The sequence below is a fragment of the Helicoverpa armigera genome, chromosome 4 (assembly GCF_030705265.1).
Source record: "Helicoverpa armigera isolate CAAS_96S chromosome 4, ASM3070526v1, whole genome shotgun sequence".
Taxonomy (NCBI): Eukaryota; Metazoa; Arthropoda; class Insecta; order Lepidoptera; family Noctuidae; genus Helicoverpa; species Helicoverpa armigera.
Genome location: NC_087123.1, coordinates 2,024,639 through 2,041,135, shown reverse-complemented (window position 1 = coordinate 2,041,135; position 16,497 = coordinate 2,024,639). Strand labels below are relative to the sequence as shown.

The window sequence follows — 16,497 nt, the reverse complement described above, 5'->3', positions numbered from 1 at the left end:
AACCGACTCCGTGACGTAACACTCAGACGATAACCAAACCAAACTGCGAGCCAGTCGAAATCAGACCCTGTATCTTTGATAATACTACACAAAGTCGAACCAGCAGATGATAAGAATACACTCACAGATATGACAGGTTTCAGTAGCAAATACACGAACGTGCACGACAATGTGTTCTAGCTTAGGTGATATTGCTAAGACTTTCTGGAAACGTTATTTATTCATGTGCAGGATATTATTTATAACCTTGCGATCACGTTTTTCACTGCACTTACTTGGATGCAGTAAAGGTCATGGTCTAACTATGGTTGTAATTCTTAGATATTATTAAGACTAGAAGATTCTGCTTAAAGTACACTGACTTTTACAAAAAAAATATGTTTTTATAGCTTTTATGAATCTTGTCATACTAACTCGTATCGAGACTATAGATAACATCATGCGTTACAACTTACAAGGAAGTTATTTTATTATAAATAATCATGCAGTAGGTATTGGAACTAATCTGCACGATGACGACTCATTCCTAGGTCAGATGACGTTTTAAACAATTTCCTATAAGTTATAATAACGCAATTTTGAACTATCTTCTATTTTTCAAAAATGTTACTTGCCAATTATGACAAAGACGAAGTTGATCACACCCTATCTTATCCTGCACTCCTCAAACAGCGAAAGCTTATCAACATTAATCGCTAATAAACATTTATATGGATAGCAAAGTATATGCTGAAGACGACGAGACAATTACCTAGACAAATAGATAGTAAAAGTGAGGCACTTGCCTCGGGGTATTCCTAGACCTGGCGAGAGCGTCTGACACCATCCCGCTTATTCTGCTCCTGAAAAATTTAACTTATTAAGCAAAAGAATAAAACGCGTAACTGACTTAAAAGATTATTCCTAAAAACGGAGAAAATAATAACAGATTGATATGAATCACTTCAGCGATAAACGTAACATTATCGTCAGCGTTCCACAGGGTAATATCCTTGGATCAAAAATGTTCGCACAAATAACAAACACAATTAGCGTTCCCAGCATTGCAGCATTAACTATTGATCTCTGAAGGCATTTTTATGAGCAATAATCCAACAAAATATAATCTTAGTCATCCACTAGTAATCTTAGTCAAACAAACTTAACGTACATTGCGCCGAACCAGCCCACACGAACTGTGACCATAAATGGTACACTTATTATAAACCCGATCTGAAATATAATATTGTAGTAAAATAATCTGCAAGCACGCATCAATCAACCGTATGTTAGTTTTGCCTTATCATGATAAACTCAACACGTGCACCAGTTTATTTAAAGTGTATATTGTTATTCCATACGAATGACTTCATCGATCTATTTTTGGCAGAGCCTTTGTACTGTATCTATGGCAAATCGGCAAAATTGCATGGCAATATGTGAATCCTGCCATAAAATTATTCTTCACAACTCACACAGGTATTTTAAAACATAATCAATGTTTGTGTAGTCTTATGTACTTATCACTGTTTACTGAAAGTCACGCGCCTCGAACACGTCTCTCAGAAAACGAAATGGTTATGAACCTGTTATCACATTTGAGGATAATTGATTAAAAAGATCAATCAAAATAAACACAGCGGAAGATTTACCTACTTCACAATCAAGCGAGCAATTATTTAATAAATTCTTTATGTCCTTTTATAAATTAATTAAGAAAGAGACGTCTGGTGATCGTGACTTCAATTGATGACATCATTGTATCCTTAAATCAAGGACACGAGGATCAACATGTGTTTAATTGGTAACTTAAATTGACTACTGATCCAAGCTTAGCACGTTGTGATGCACCCTCCAAGTTCACCTTAGGTAGGTGCGGCATAAGGTTAAAAATTCAAATTAACGAAGATCATCTGATAAAAACTTTGCTTATTAAAAGGGTCACGTTTTCCAATTCACTGTGATCAGATTTCTTGTGAAATTTGAATTATGTACTTGGAAATGTTTTCTTTCTACTCAACTTATTTGAACGGCCGAAGTGTTAATTGGATCATGTGGCTCTCATCATGCTACTAATGCATGGTTTTCTTCCTTTTTCTGCATTGTATCATGTTTGTTTGTTATTCTATTTATCTTTAGTTTATTTCTTACATTATTTGCACAAATAAAGTATATACTTTATATTTTATACGCTTTGGACCTTGGATTTGAAAATCGTACTACTTCCTCACTTGAGGAAACGATTATTTCATATTCAATGAATTGATCTTCTAATTCATATTATTACTACATGCCTGAATTAGTCATCCGTAATTGAACACTACAAGTATCAATGGTATTAATATTTCGTTCAATATCATGTTCATAATGAATGATTCACAATGTAGAGCTTAACAACCGTTACGACTACCTTATTTATTCAAGTAAATAAATTAATATTGCCATAAGTAGTAGAAGTAAAGTTTTTGCCGGCTCTTCTTCAATAGGGACTTAGCTGTAATTCAACTTTTGAGTAAAATTTTACTCAAAGTATTTCATATAACAGTACCTACCAAGGAACGCATAGAGGTAGAATCACAATATTCTCATAAGCACGCTCCTCATAAATCTTATCAATGAACAATCGTAGATTATTGCCATACCATTACCATCCAGCATAATGGTTGCAATGTGTTATTTACGTACATAGCGAAGATATCCAGGCCCTTTATGGAATACTGTGCCAGCCAGCATCCTCATTTATCTTTTCCCAACTGTATTGGGGTCTAAGCTTCGGATATAAGCCACTAACCAAATAACGATTCGATAGCCATCGACTCACAAAGAAGAAGCCTATTGATTAGCCCACTATTTGTGACTTGATAAAGTTGCAGTTAGATCTCAGAATTCTTCTGTCTTATTTGCAAGAAAATTAATGAGGCATTCAATAAACATTTGACCTCCAATCAAGTGCACTCCATATGCAATTGCACTGACATCATCATGCTTAAGGAATCACTCATAACGGCTTCTTATTTTACAAAGAAAGAGTGATGATGATGCAAGTTTAAGGATTTCTCCAACAATTAGGGCTGCCATCCGTCCGGGTTTCCCCGGATTTGTCCTCGTTTGGAGGCCGTCCGGGGGCCGTCCGGGCGGGGTTTCAAGAAGTGTCCGGGGAAAACCCGGACATTTTTCATAGGGCCATCTTAACCTATGGTGCCTGGGGATGCGAATTACCCGGGCGCCTAATAATGCAGAAGTCGAAGTGTCCCAAAACTCCAAAATTTTTGCGCTCGCTCCGCTCGCGGCTTCTTTTCTTAACACATTTTTTTTCCGTTTAGCTATTTTAATATCCCAATATTCAAAAAATTTTGCGCTCGCTTCGCTTGCGGCTTCTTCACATTGCGGATTTTTTTATTATACAAGTTTAGGTGCTTTAGTGACCCAAAACTCAAAAATTTTCGCGCTCGCTGCGCTCGCGGCGACTTCACTTTAAAGTTGTTTGTATTTTTCAAAATTTTTTTGTCTAACCTATCAAGAAGGTAACTCCTAGTTTCCATATGAGCTTTCTTAATAATGACCTTCGAAATACATTAAGTCATAATCTTTCAATACTAGGTACTACATGAGCTAGAGAGGCCCTGACTTTTCATGTAAGGAAGGACCTCATTGAATTTAAGTAATATGGTAATATTAAAAATTAGGTCTTGTTTTGTTAAACAAAAAAAAACGGACTCGTCCGGGGAAAAAATGCTATTTACGCCAAATGTCCGGGTTTTTTTAAATATTTGTCCGGGTTTGGCGAAATTCGAAATGGCAGCCCTACCAACAATAAAAGTTTTAGGTAATTTCTAAAGAAGAACCGGTATTGCGTCAATACTTTAATCACGTAGTTTTAAGAGATTCTGGTAGCGTGTGCTCTTAAGTACTTGTTTGTTGACACATAGATACGCCATGTTGGCACCTGTTTGTTGTAATGACGTCATTTCGCACGTGTTGCTCTAGTTGCATTGTTTGCAAGCTTCAGTGACATTGTGCAAAATAACACAAGTTACCTACAAAATAAGTTCAGGATAGCTCACTTTGGAGTTACGAATAACCTTATTTTCATAGGCTTTTTTATTTGATAATTGTTGCCATACTTTATATCGTTTCGGCGGAACATCGCGACAGCTAGTTTGAGAACCAGCGGATGATGGAGGTGCGCGAGAGGTATGGGCTATGACCTCTCTTATATTTGAAAATTTGTTGTCAGTCGCCTTCTTAAGCCTCTCTACAGAAAGAATGAGCAATCACCTCGGTGGCTTGAAACAATATTCAAATTCTTTGATTTATTGGCTAAATTCTCCTTGGCAATTTAAAAGTGCAAGTTGTTTAATTTATTTGACATAATTGATTATTTGTATTTTAATAAATTATTTTGATAAAAATAAAAGAGTTTGTTCCGTGTTTAAAAGAATGCTATATTAAAATTATATTCTACGTATTAGTTTTTAATAGATTGAAGTATCTCACAATATGAAGATCACTGTTTTAGACAATTGCTAGAGCAGCAATTCTTATCTTATATTTAAAACAGAACTCTTTGTAACAAAATCTATGAATTTATAAATACCTTCCTGTTGCAAAAAGCACGTTACAGCAGCCGTGATGGAAACGTGGCCTAAACTCGTCGAATATTCCGATTTAAAACAATAAAACTCCCAGTAATCAAAGTTAGCCACAATAAATTATTCAAATCAAAATTAAACCTTTGCAAATCTAAGAATACACTTCCACTTCTAATTCATTAATTTAATTGAGGTCCATTCAGTCCCAACGTGCTGACTAAAGTAATTATTATATTAAGCCGTTATTTTCCCTGTACGAGAATAACTGGGCTTCTTACATAATTGCCAACCCCTAACTCCCTCTGATACTCCTTAGAGGAAAACTCCAACGTGGTAATTAAATGTACCACGTTCTATAAAAGGGTGGGAAACGTGCTTCGTAGGACATAAATACCCGCACCTAGGTTCTCCATCCGTTCGGAAAATTCCGGATTAGGATCAGCATTGTTTAGGTAACTTAGTAAGGAAATTTTTGTGATTTTATTTTGGGATTTTGTGATTTCTTTTCTTTTTTATGGCTTCGAGGCGGTTATAAGTTAGTCGGAATGAATGAGATTTTGTGAATCGGATTTTCCTCCGAGGATTGGCGTCGTTTTAACAGTCATGGAGTCTTGTCTTACTTGATTTTTTATACATACTTTACATTTAATAATGTTGGAAAGACCAGATATTTTTACGCATAATTCATGTTTTTTGTCCTAGCCACACAATTACCTAGTTAAACCAGTTGCAGACGTGTCACACGCTGAACTTATTAAAGCGATTATCCACATTAGAACAATTATGTGGCAACCCTACACTGCAACAGAGTTGCAAAGTGCGTTAGCAGTAAATAGATGGTATTCGCAACACGTGCCTACCTCTACACGTGTACTATGACGAATGGGCTGCGATGAACCGATGACTAACATGCTATCCTAGTACAATGACCATTCAATCCACTGTTATTTAGGCCTACGTATATTTCGGAACCATTGTTTTTGGATGGGATCAACAAATGACCTCTCTGGGTATGCAGGATGTGAATGGCGTTTCTTGCTATTCTAAATGAGACCATCTTTTTGGAAGCGTACAACGTTTGTGTATAGTCTTTCTGATCCTACACTGATGCCAATCTGATTTGAACAATCGCGATTAATGCTTATTCTCTCTTTATATGAGACAGGCAGGCCCTGCAATGGGACAAGAAAAACGCTGATGATATTTTGGATCGCTGAAAATAATATTGGCTTTGACCGTGAACTCTGTAGACATGGCAACATTTGCAAGGTAGATTTTTGTCATAGTAAGTCTAGTTGAGATAAGAATATTTAATTAAGTGAAGCCTCATAACATCAAGCCTGTTTTCCCGCGAAATGATACAGATGTGTAGGTAGGTAAGTAATTATGTATTATAGGTGCCATTTTGTAGGTATCCGTGTAGGTATGGGCAAGTCACGTTGTTTGCCTGGGTATCGGAAAATTCCAAAATCAATGTCATATTTCGGGAGTACGGGAACACTTCCTAAAGCGACCTGCTTCATTTACTACATATTATTTAGTAGATACTTACTACAACGTTATGTTCTTTTATATCTAATAAGAATTAATTAAAAACCTAGGTATGAAACATTGCAACTGCAGCAGCAAAAATTGAATCACTGTAAATTTTTGGCATTAGAAGTAAAAAGTTTTTTTTTATCTTAATAACGTTACATACATACATTTTTAATAAGGAAATGAGAGGTTTTCTATAATATTCAGATGGTAAGTATTTTAATATTTTCATGCACGAATAAAAAATTCAAAAGAAAATACTTTTAGACACAAAGTGAGCCTCACTCACTGGAAATTATTTAAATTACAGTAGGTACTTAGGTACCTACTTACTTGAGCACTTACCAAAAATTAATACATCAATAACGATCGAAATGAATTTTAGAAGCATCAATTGTCGTAATTAGCATGACAGTAGTAATGTTTCAAGCGCTAAAAATAGCAATTTCTACCAAAACTGATTGTTTAACACCAGCATTCTATTTATATTCTATGTACAATTAACATGTCGCCATAGTGACATTGAAGTCTTGTAAAAATGTGGTTTGAATACCCAAGTAGATATCTACTCAATATAATAAATAAAACATCGAAATATAGCTATACATATATTCAGGCAGTATTATTTACATAAAAATCTGAGATTTTCAGCGTAAAATTGATGAAGTCCAATAATGAAGTATGAAAAGCATCCCTTTTCCTTAAAAAAGAAGCTGGCAATACTTTAAAAAGGAAAAAAATATGGGTACATGCTCAACTTGTGCGTAAATAAACAATTTCCAATGTGCTACGTGTAGGACTTGTGTGTTGAATCATGCATGAATCACGTCACGCGGCATCCACTGCGATATGTCTCGTCTCCTCGAATAATACTTGCATTATGCAACAGATCAATAATGTCTGACGTACAATACATAACCACATCAAAGCATAAACACCAAAGAATCCTTAAAAATACTCCAACTTTTCCGTTCTTTTCACCCTAATACCAATTTACCAAATCCAACCAACGCAACTTACAACGTAATGAAAAATACAAGCTGAAATAAAATTAAAAATCCTATAACCGCTCCGAGTCCAAACATAACTCCTTTATGACATAATTCCAGTTTAACCATTTAGTATTCATAATGCTACTGCTACACCTGCGTCTTAACGCGTTAAATTTTGGCATTACGCAGATGTGGCCAACGTTTTAATGTCAATTTATACTAATGGCAATATAAATAGCATTAAACGTTAAGCGATAACTCGGGTGTCGGTTTTTTGGACGCATCAAAGGGTTTTAGTGCGTAGCTTATAGCGCTAAGTGATGTTGGCTACATTAATGCCATCTCATTGCACGCATGCAAGGACGAGTGTAGATACTTTGTTTAAGTTGTAACTGCATTTTACGAGCACGGTAATGGAATGGTCAAATGAGAAAGCTTTAGTTTTTAGAATTATTTTGTGTATCTGAGTTTAATCTCTTTAATGTATGTTAACGCGTTACTTCATGAGGGATTAACTCTTTGCGTAAGTGTAGCCAACACGCATTTTTAATGCTATAAGTAACGCGTAGTTGGCCATTGACATTAACGTTAACGCTAACGCAGGTGTAGCAGGAGCATAAGAAAAACCATACAAATCCTAAAACAGTTGGGTATACCACAAATAGAGTCAGGCGATTCGAACGTGAGCATCTTTATGTGTGCGTGCATAATATTACGTGTTTTACGCGTTGGCTATGTGTGCGTGTCGGCGCGGTCACGTTTTGCGCGGCGTGTGGAGGACGCGGCGACGGCGCGTGCATTCCCCGCGCCGCCCCTCGCCCCGCTTCCTCCGAGCTCTTGTCACGTGTTATCGAGGTGTTATTTTCGCTTCGCTTTCGCCACAAATCACAATAATCTATTTGGATGTCGAATTAATCAAATTGGGATTTTCGAGCGCAGCCTGCAACTGAAATACCTACCTGCTTAGCGTATTTTAATAGTTATCGGAAATAGTTTACGTAACGGACGATGCATACATTGTATTTGTAGCTATTACGTGAATATATTTATGTAATGTACCTATCTAGTGCACGTAAGTACCCAACGATATACATATGTATTTTTTCTAACTAGTAAGACCGATTTGAAAAGAGACGTAAAATGAAATATGGCGCCCACCAATTTCGTGATAGAGAAAGTCAGGTGCGCATTATTGGTGATTGGCTCTGAAACATATGTAGCATTGAACTCTGTGCTATAAATAAAATATAAACAAGTTTGTATGACGTCACTTTGGCTGCAAGTGGCACAGATTTACACACCCATGAAGCTGACCATAACATATCGCAACTAGTTTATGTATTGAACTACTTAAGTAAGTTAAAACTAAGTAGGTAGGAACATAAATCGAAGAAGCTTCAGGAGACCACCCCAGACAGCTACTCTTACATAAAAGAAACTACAGCTTTGATCCAGACCTTTGAAGCCTTTTTATTCATTGAACTGCAGAATATTCTACCTATTAACTAGTATCGGCTAAATTACTAAGTAACTGCAACTGTGTGACCGATAGGCTTTCATGGTCCCACGTACTCTACTCCACTATGCGATAAGATGTAGGTATTTCTTACAAATACATTGTCGTCAGTTGCACACCTCAAGGTCTATTGGCCCATTCGTCGCAAACTTTAAACGTAAACAAAGCAGTAAAAATACTCTAATAACTGTTAACAACTCCAACGTATTGTAAATGTAAAATATTTATACAAGGAAACCACAAATAAAATGTGTCATTGCATAATTATCGTTTTCCAAAATGCCGGACCAAAATACCAGGGGTTAAATAAAGCGACATTTAAAAATAGAACCAAACAAAAAAGTTGCGATTTGAATTTGAAAGAGGAAAATGGTGCGAATATGTGAGGTTTCCGTTTCAGGCTATAGAAAAAGGCAACGTTGCGCAAATTACATAATTTGAAATTATGTAAGGTAAGTAATTTGTGTTTGCAACATTTTTAATTCATACCCGAGGATTTTTCCTCTTTTCAAACAAGCACATTCAGAAGTTTCCTTTATAGGGACTTATTTTGGGTTACGGTTGACTTTTGCACTTCATAAATGAATCGTCCATGTATCGGCAGAATTTTACAAGAATTTTAGTCATGATTTTGGTAGGGTTTCAGCATAATCAGTTACCAAAGGTAGATCATTATTTTGGGTGTAATCTAAAAAAAAAAACTATTTTCTAGAATAGTGCACGTGACTGGACTCTATCTATCTCACCTCACAGCACAACTTTCACCGACTAAAAAGATGGTTTTACGCCCGAATACTCAAACGCAGTGCTTTATACGGTATTCATTTTAATGGAGCTCATCAAACGACCCCATCATTTAGGAAGGCAGTAAAGACTATCACACTATTATTTAGTACAATCCGCTATTAAGGGTCTTCTGGAGTCCTTTGTGTTCCAGGGACTTGGTAGTCTTCTAAATAGACCGTATATAGCGCTTGGGATGGATTCTAGGATACAGACATCAACGTCATCAATTTTAGACGTCATTCTGAGCACTCTTAGTTTCCCAAAATGGTAAATATACACTACCTAAGTGTCTACTATAAACAGAACATCAGAATTTTGCAAGACCCCCATAACTCAAAAATACTAAAACATGGATTTTGCAAATTGGAGTAAACAGACAGGTACCGGACCGGTTTTTCATGAGAAATCATCAAATGAACCCTCGCTGTGGGTGCCGCATGAGGGAGTGTCAGACTCTTACTGACTAAAACGCACCATGTTCCTTCTTAAGCCCTTTATGTACCAGGGCCGCGGTAACTCTTACGAATAATTCTGACAAGGCCCCGATCCTGGTATATGGGCCTTTAAGTTAATAAATGTGGCTGCAATTATGCATTTCCTATTTTATTCAATGAGCTAAACCACTTGATAATCAAATAAAACATCATTCACAATATCCATCTTCTGCTCGGTCTAAATTAGGCCGCGGCCATTTTTGTTTACTATTCCGAGTGCATTAAACAAAAACAAGACATTAAACTCCAATGGGACAATTCCTTGATAAATTGGGTACAACTACAGTTTTAGCTTGTGGGTCAAGAATCAAGAGGTCGAGAATCATGAGTAAACCTCTTGATAATGTTTGATGTAAGTAAGCTCCTTGTGTTGCAAAGAAAACAAACAATGCGAATCGTTTTCCGTGCAAATAAAATAATTTGAGGCGCATGAGATTTTTGTCGATTGCGTGGCAAAAATGTAAGTAATATTTCCGAAAAACAAAATAAAAAAGCGAACGAAGTCAAAATTTAAAAAAGGTATGTAGGTATTTTTTTCACCAAAATGAACATAAAATAAATTACCATTTCTTTCGAGAAAAGTATCATTCAACAACCAAACGAATGCCTCAAAGGTGAGTTGTCACCTGTACCTATTCGTCATTCTAAAGAATTTCGGGTATACCCGACTTCCAAAGGATAGCACGATGGATAGTGGTCCATATCGTAGGTCCTATGAGAAAAACAAAATAAAAATTTCCTAAAAAATATTTAATTGTAAGAACCCTCGGAAATCGGAAAAAGTATAGGTAATTAAGAAGCTATTGATGACTTCTGAATTTAGTCAAGTGGAAGGCTTAAGCAAATGGTATACCTACCTACTACCTACCTTCAAACATATCGATACTTTTTATTCATGTTAAGTAGGTACCTACCTATATCTTTTAACAAAGATGAAACGTAGTAGAAGACGAAGCTAAAAGATATCGATAAACATACCTTTATCCTTGAAATGTCAAAAGACGATTAAAATTCATGTAACTGGATTAGCCAAAACTACATTATTCAACATTTTCAGCATACCTGCATACAAAGAGGTAGGTAATCCACCTGAATTGATAGCAGCTGGCGAAATACCTATGTCCTTACTAATATAACAATGCAAAATTCATGAAAAACTAATCAAATCACTTAGAAGTCCATAAACAGCTGCCTTTAGATACAAAATACGAATAATTTAGACCGTGAAGTAGCGAAAATGTTAAACGAAATGAATAATGATTTTCAGGTCAAGGTCACTCGCGAGAAAGTTTTTTATGAACGAGCCTAAACAAAACAATGTTCCGTAATTTTATAAATAAATTATTAATCAACTTTCATCACAAATAAACAAGCCCTAATTTGATAGAGAGATACCTAATCAATTGCGACCCGAAAATTTTTGCATTGCTTATAAAAATTGTGAGTAGAACCAGTGCGTAAATCGTAATACCCTATAATTTCAATTAATATCGTAGGTATATCGCTGCGACTTTCCTGTAAATAAATACACCAAACACGATTGTCAAACATGACCATGAAGAATCAGTTTAAAGAAAGGCTAGGAAATAGATAATTTCACATGAAACTTACTTGTCATACTTGACGGAGTGTCCGTTCTCCTCCCAGTAATGCCTTGTTTCCATATTCATTTGGGACCACAACAAAAACAACAAACCACTGTGTTTCACAAATTGCAGATGATTTATCAAATACAAGTTGTCTGTTTACATTTTATTCCCGTCACGGGTATATTCGTTCAGCACTAATCACAGTAGCACTAAGTTAGTTCGCCGCAATCCATTTTCGATAAACGATCACAGTAAATATAAATTGTTGTTATCGTATTTAACTGCATGTATGGAGCGTGTTGCAAACGTCGTCACTCTAAGAGCTTCGCGGCCACTCTGAACGGATGTACCAAACACCGGCCGGTTTCAGTCATGTGACACGGCGCGGCATCAAAATATGGACGGGGGGCGTCGGAATGCCGGCGCACATTCCGATGCGTGAACTCAACATTCCACACTAAAATGTAGATATTTCGAATACTAAGGACTTTGTGGATATACTGAGGTTGTATTCAATTCAAGTCGAGTTGTATGAAGGATCCTGCATAGGTTTTGTGAAGGTTCGTGTCGAGAAGTTTGCCGCGGCTGCCGCGCCGACGCGCCGGGCCACGCTCGCCCGCACGTGACCGCTGTGACGTGATTATCGCTTGAACCGGCGCGGCGCGAACCATACTTCGCGCTCGGGGTATACCCTATGGTTATAATAATAGATGAAAAGTTACGAGATCCTTAATCTGCAACATAGGGGGTGGTGTGGTTATGATGACTAGTCTAAATGTAATAATTAGCTTAAAATATAATATTTATGCTTCACCATTGTATTTGTGCCTAACAGCGAAATCAGACGATTTTTCTTATTCGAAAAAATCTATCCACCTTTAACCTTTTCACAAATAAAACCAAAACCAAAGTGAAAGTTTCTACTTCATTAATAAGTACTTTTTACCAGCTTTTTAGATGTGTGATTGAAAGTGTCGATGGCAAATTAAATACTTACATAGATTAATCCTTTCAATCACTACCTATATGGAGTAAATTATTTACTCCTACACGTACTTACAAGCGGGACCTATATTTCAAGAAATCTATCTCACTAAGGACTTATAGCTACAACTGGAACCTGCCCCACACAGAAAAATATCCAATAAGACACTAACATCGGCCAGGCGTGTCCCGGGCGCGTCTTGGCGTGGGTGTGGCGTTGACGCAGCGCCCACGCCGCGGCCACGTGGCGTGACAACGGCAGACCGGAACGGAAATTATGGAAAAAAGAGAAAAGCGGTTATGATGCTGGCCTGTTCAGGGTTATGCCGGTTATGGCGTACTTTTGCTTCAGACAGAGTTTCAAAGAGGTGTGACCTGAAAGTAGCAGTGTAACTGACAGTTTTGAAATAAAAAAAAAGAGCAAGTACCTACTAGCTAATACCTACTGCCTGTACTACGATACCTAACACCGGTTACTTGAGTCTCAGGCGTTTTCTAGTTAAGTAGGTACCTAAGTTTTCAGTCAGTAGGTAGGTACATGGGGATTGAAAAAAAAAAAAAACCCCATGTCTAATGTCTAACTCTATTACTTAGTGCGACCTAATTTTAATATGTCACGAAGTTTTAATAGCGTTCACCATTAACGCAGCATTAGTAGTTTAGCAAATGGATTTTTCATTGCTTCTAGTTTTTATTACAACTTCGGTACTAGAACAGATAAGAACGGCTACCTAAGTCTTTAAAAAAAATCCTTGTTAGGATCACTGTTCCTGGGGTAGGTACCTACCTATATGCAAATATATTCAAAAACATTATTACAATATTGACAAATCAACATAAGTAAGTACCTAATCCTATTTTTGTTGTTATTTTTGCCAATTCATATCAAGATTATCAGACTCCATTGATCATGCAATATCACGATATTCAATGACATGGACGGGGCGTCACGCTTGCTACCACGAGACCACGACGCGACCCATCATTGAATTAGCACGTCACCGTCTATAGTTTGTCGACAAACGATGATGTCATAATTTGAATGTGACGTAGAGGAAAAGTAAATGGACGTTGATACTAGTCGGCTGATGAAAAGGTGAAGGAAAGTAATAAAAAAAATAATGTAGGTATGGTGTGACATTTTATGCTCTCGCTCTCTTTTCTTTTACCACGGTGATGAAAAACAGAGTAGAGCCTTTACGTAGGTACCTAAAAGACACTCATATTGTTTTGAATACCGTAATAATATCTTCAGTATCAACGTTTCACTTATTGGGGCCCGATTCTCCTAATTTTACTTAAGCGACATACGATTCACATCCGACTTGATTCGACTGGGATCCAATCCCGACTCAACGATTGAAGCGTGTGGCATTCCGAGACGGGTCAATTTGCCGAAATCTGCAAAGGTAAATATCCGCACGTGTGCCAAAACGGCGTTTTTCAATACACTACAAAACCTTTTTTCAATTTTCCATTTGATAAAGTTATGCAATATTGCGATACCTATAGGTAAGTAATGTATGTACCTCGGCTAAGATTTGAAAGACACTCAAGGTACTCACTATCATTTGCACAAATCCACTTCACAACTAGAATTTGAAGACATTTTTCGCAAAAAGGCACTGAACTGTGAAAAGTGAAAATAAAACTAGTTGCAGTTTTGTTTCTTTCCCGGGCTTTCATTCTAGTCCACAAATAGGCAAAGACACTCTTCAAAACAGCTTGTTATAAAAAGTTGAATTTCAAATGTTTTATTTTTTAATTTAGAACTCTAGTTACGTAACTGATTCATCAAACACTTTTGTCTGAAACACGGAAAAAGCTTCAAGGATGCCGAAGAAGAAAAAAAGTATGTATGGAGAAAACACTCAATCTTTTGAAAAAGTAACAAAAAAGAGCAAACAAATTTTCTTTCTCTATTGTCCACAAATTAAGACTTCTTATAAAACAAAATTTAATTACATCTCAAAAACAAGGAAAACCTTTTCAGTGGGCTGAGCCTTTTGTGTAATTTATTCCTGTAAGTTGTTATTCAACAATATCCAAATATAAAACCTGTACAAATTCGGTGTTACTTGGAACGAATCCCCACAACGTTGTGTTACGAGGGAGGTTTATTTCTGTTTGCGTTTAATATAAGGGATTAGTTTCAAACGTGCCGAGCTTCGAATACCTAGTTGTTACGTGGTACAAACGTGCGCTCGCGGGCGCGGTAGCACGGGCTGGGCGAGATTGCACTGTCACCCGCGTTCATTTGTTATGAATGGGTTTCGTTACATGTATAAACAGTTGCACGTTTTGTAGCACCAGTGACATAGATTACCTAATGCCCGTGAATTTCGTGCATTGATAAAAGGAGGTATTTGTGTACAAATGGGGTGATTCAGTGGCTGATCTGCCGAAGTGGGTGACGTATAATGTCACACTTATTTCTTCTTTTTAGGTTCTCCCTTACATCCCCTATGTACTCCATCTATAAACTCCCTTATGCCTATATATTAAACTCCCTTAAATATTCTCCTGATATCTAGACACACGGCAGTGTGTCCGCCAAGTTCGAGCAAAAAAGGCGACACACCGGCCGTGGGTTATATTACACGAACCATTTCGGGCCAAATTCGACCCCCCTGTAACTCAAAATCTATTTTATTTACGCATATCAAATTTCTAGTATCTGTTGAGACCCCCTCACTTATCTAAAATACAAAATTTCATTAATATACCTATTGTAGGTCTTGAGATATTGACGTCAGAAAATCGCTATTTTTACTATACACTCACTGACTGATTCACTTATTCACTGATTCACTGATTCACTGACTCACTCATCAAAAACCTAGACCACTTCCAATGGTCGTATTGACTTGAAATTTGGCATGGAGGTAGGTATTTATGTCAAGGTAAAGGGAAAAATCTGAAAATGGCCAAGTGTGAGTCGGTTTCAAAATAATGAAGGTGTTTTATACCCGGTGTAAATTTATACCCCTAAGGAACTAAAACGAACTAAATTTATCTATATTTATATAATATATCTTCGAATGGTACAAAGGTTTGTATTTAGTCAAAGTAAAGTAAAAATCTGAAAACGGCCAAGTGTGAATCACTTTCGAAAATAACGAATGTGTAACTTTGATCCACGAACATAATATATGATAACATGTCATGTCAGTCAGTTGGTAAATCTAGTCATAGTTAATCTAGTTCATTTCTTTGTAAGAAACATAGTGCATATTAAAAAATCTAAAAGATAGTATAAATGAGACATTTCTTTAACTAACTTCATCATAAGAAAAAATAAAATAAACAACCTTACAAAAATAAATGAAATCCCACCCAAAACAAAATGTGAAAGACTGCCAAGTTCGATAATATGGAATGCTTCGCCTATAAAAGAAGTGAGATCTGAATAAGTACCAAGTTCCATACACATACCTCAGTTAAAAATAGTTACTTTTTAATGATGATTACTTGGCAAGTTTTAATAGAAAATTAAATACTTGATTCATTGCGTTTAGTAGGTTTATAACAAGGTGTATGAAAACTTGCCAAGTAACATCATTAAAAAGTAACTATTTTTAACTGAGGTATGTGTATGGAACTTGGTACTTATTCAGATCTCACTTCTTTTATAGGCGAAGCATTCCCATATTATCGAACTTGGCAGTCTTTCACATTTTTGTTTTGGGTGGGATGTACCTATACTTACTTCCTTAAGACTCCCTTATCATCATCATGCTTTTTCCCGAACTACGTTGGGGCAATCCAGATATCCGGGCGACCCAATACCCCTAGGCCATTAAGTGATATGTGCCTAGGTAAGGTTATCAGACTTTCTAGATTCTGATTTCCTACCCTTAACGACTGCCAAAGATGTTCGATGACAGTTCGATGGCAGTACGTGAATACTATCATACATATCCCCTGCCTGTGTACTCCTTTACTTTTTCTTCTTCCTGCTCGTTCCCAAGTCTTTTGGGGTCGGCGCAATAAATATTTTTCTTCCATTTCTCTCTGTCAGACGTCTTA

General features: G+C 36.6%; 1 protein-coding gene across 4 annotated transcripts in view; it reads right to left on the bottom strand.

Moving 5' to 3' along the window:
* Positions 1-11,955, bottom strand: part of Cwo (clockwork orange) — a 30,937-nt gene extending 18,982 nt beyond the window's left edge. The window contains exons 1-2 of one of the 4 annotated variants that reach the window (XM_049847200.2): positions 11,507-11,955; positions 786-842 (exon numbers count right to left, since the gene is read on the bottom strand). In XM_049847200.2, coding sequence (XP_049703157.2) covers positions 786-842; positions 11,507-11,565 — 116 coding nt within the window. In that variant the 5' untranslated portion in view covers positions 11,566-11,955. The remainder of the gene's footprint in view (positions 1-785; positions 843-11,506) is intronic. The other 3 variants (XM_049847201.2, XM_049847205.2, XM_049847206.2) reach the window with 3 other exon arrangements.
* Between the last annotated feature and the right edge of the window lie 4,542 nt (positions 11,956-16,497).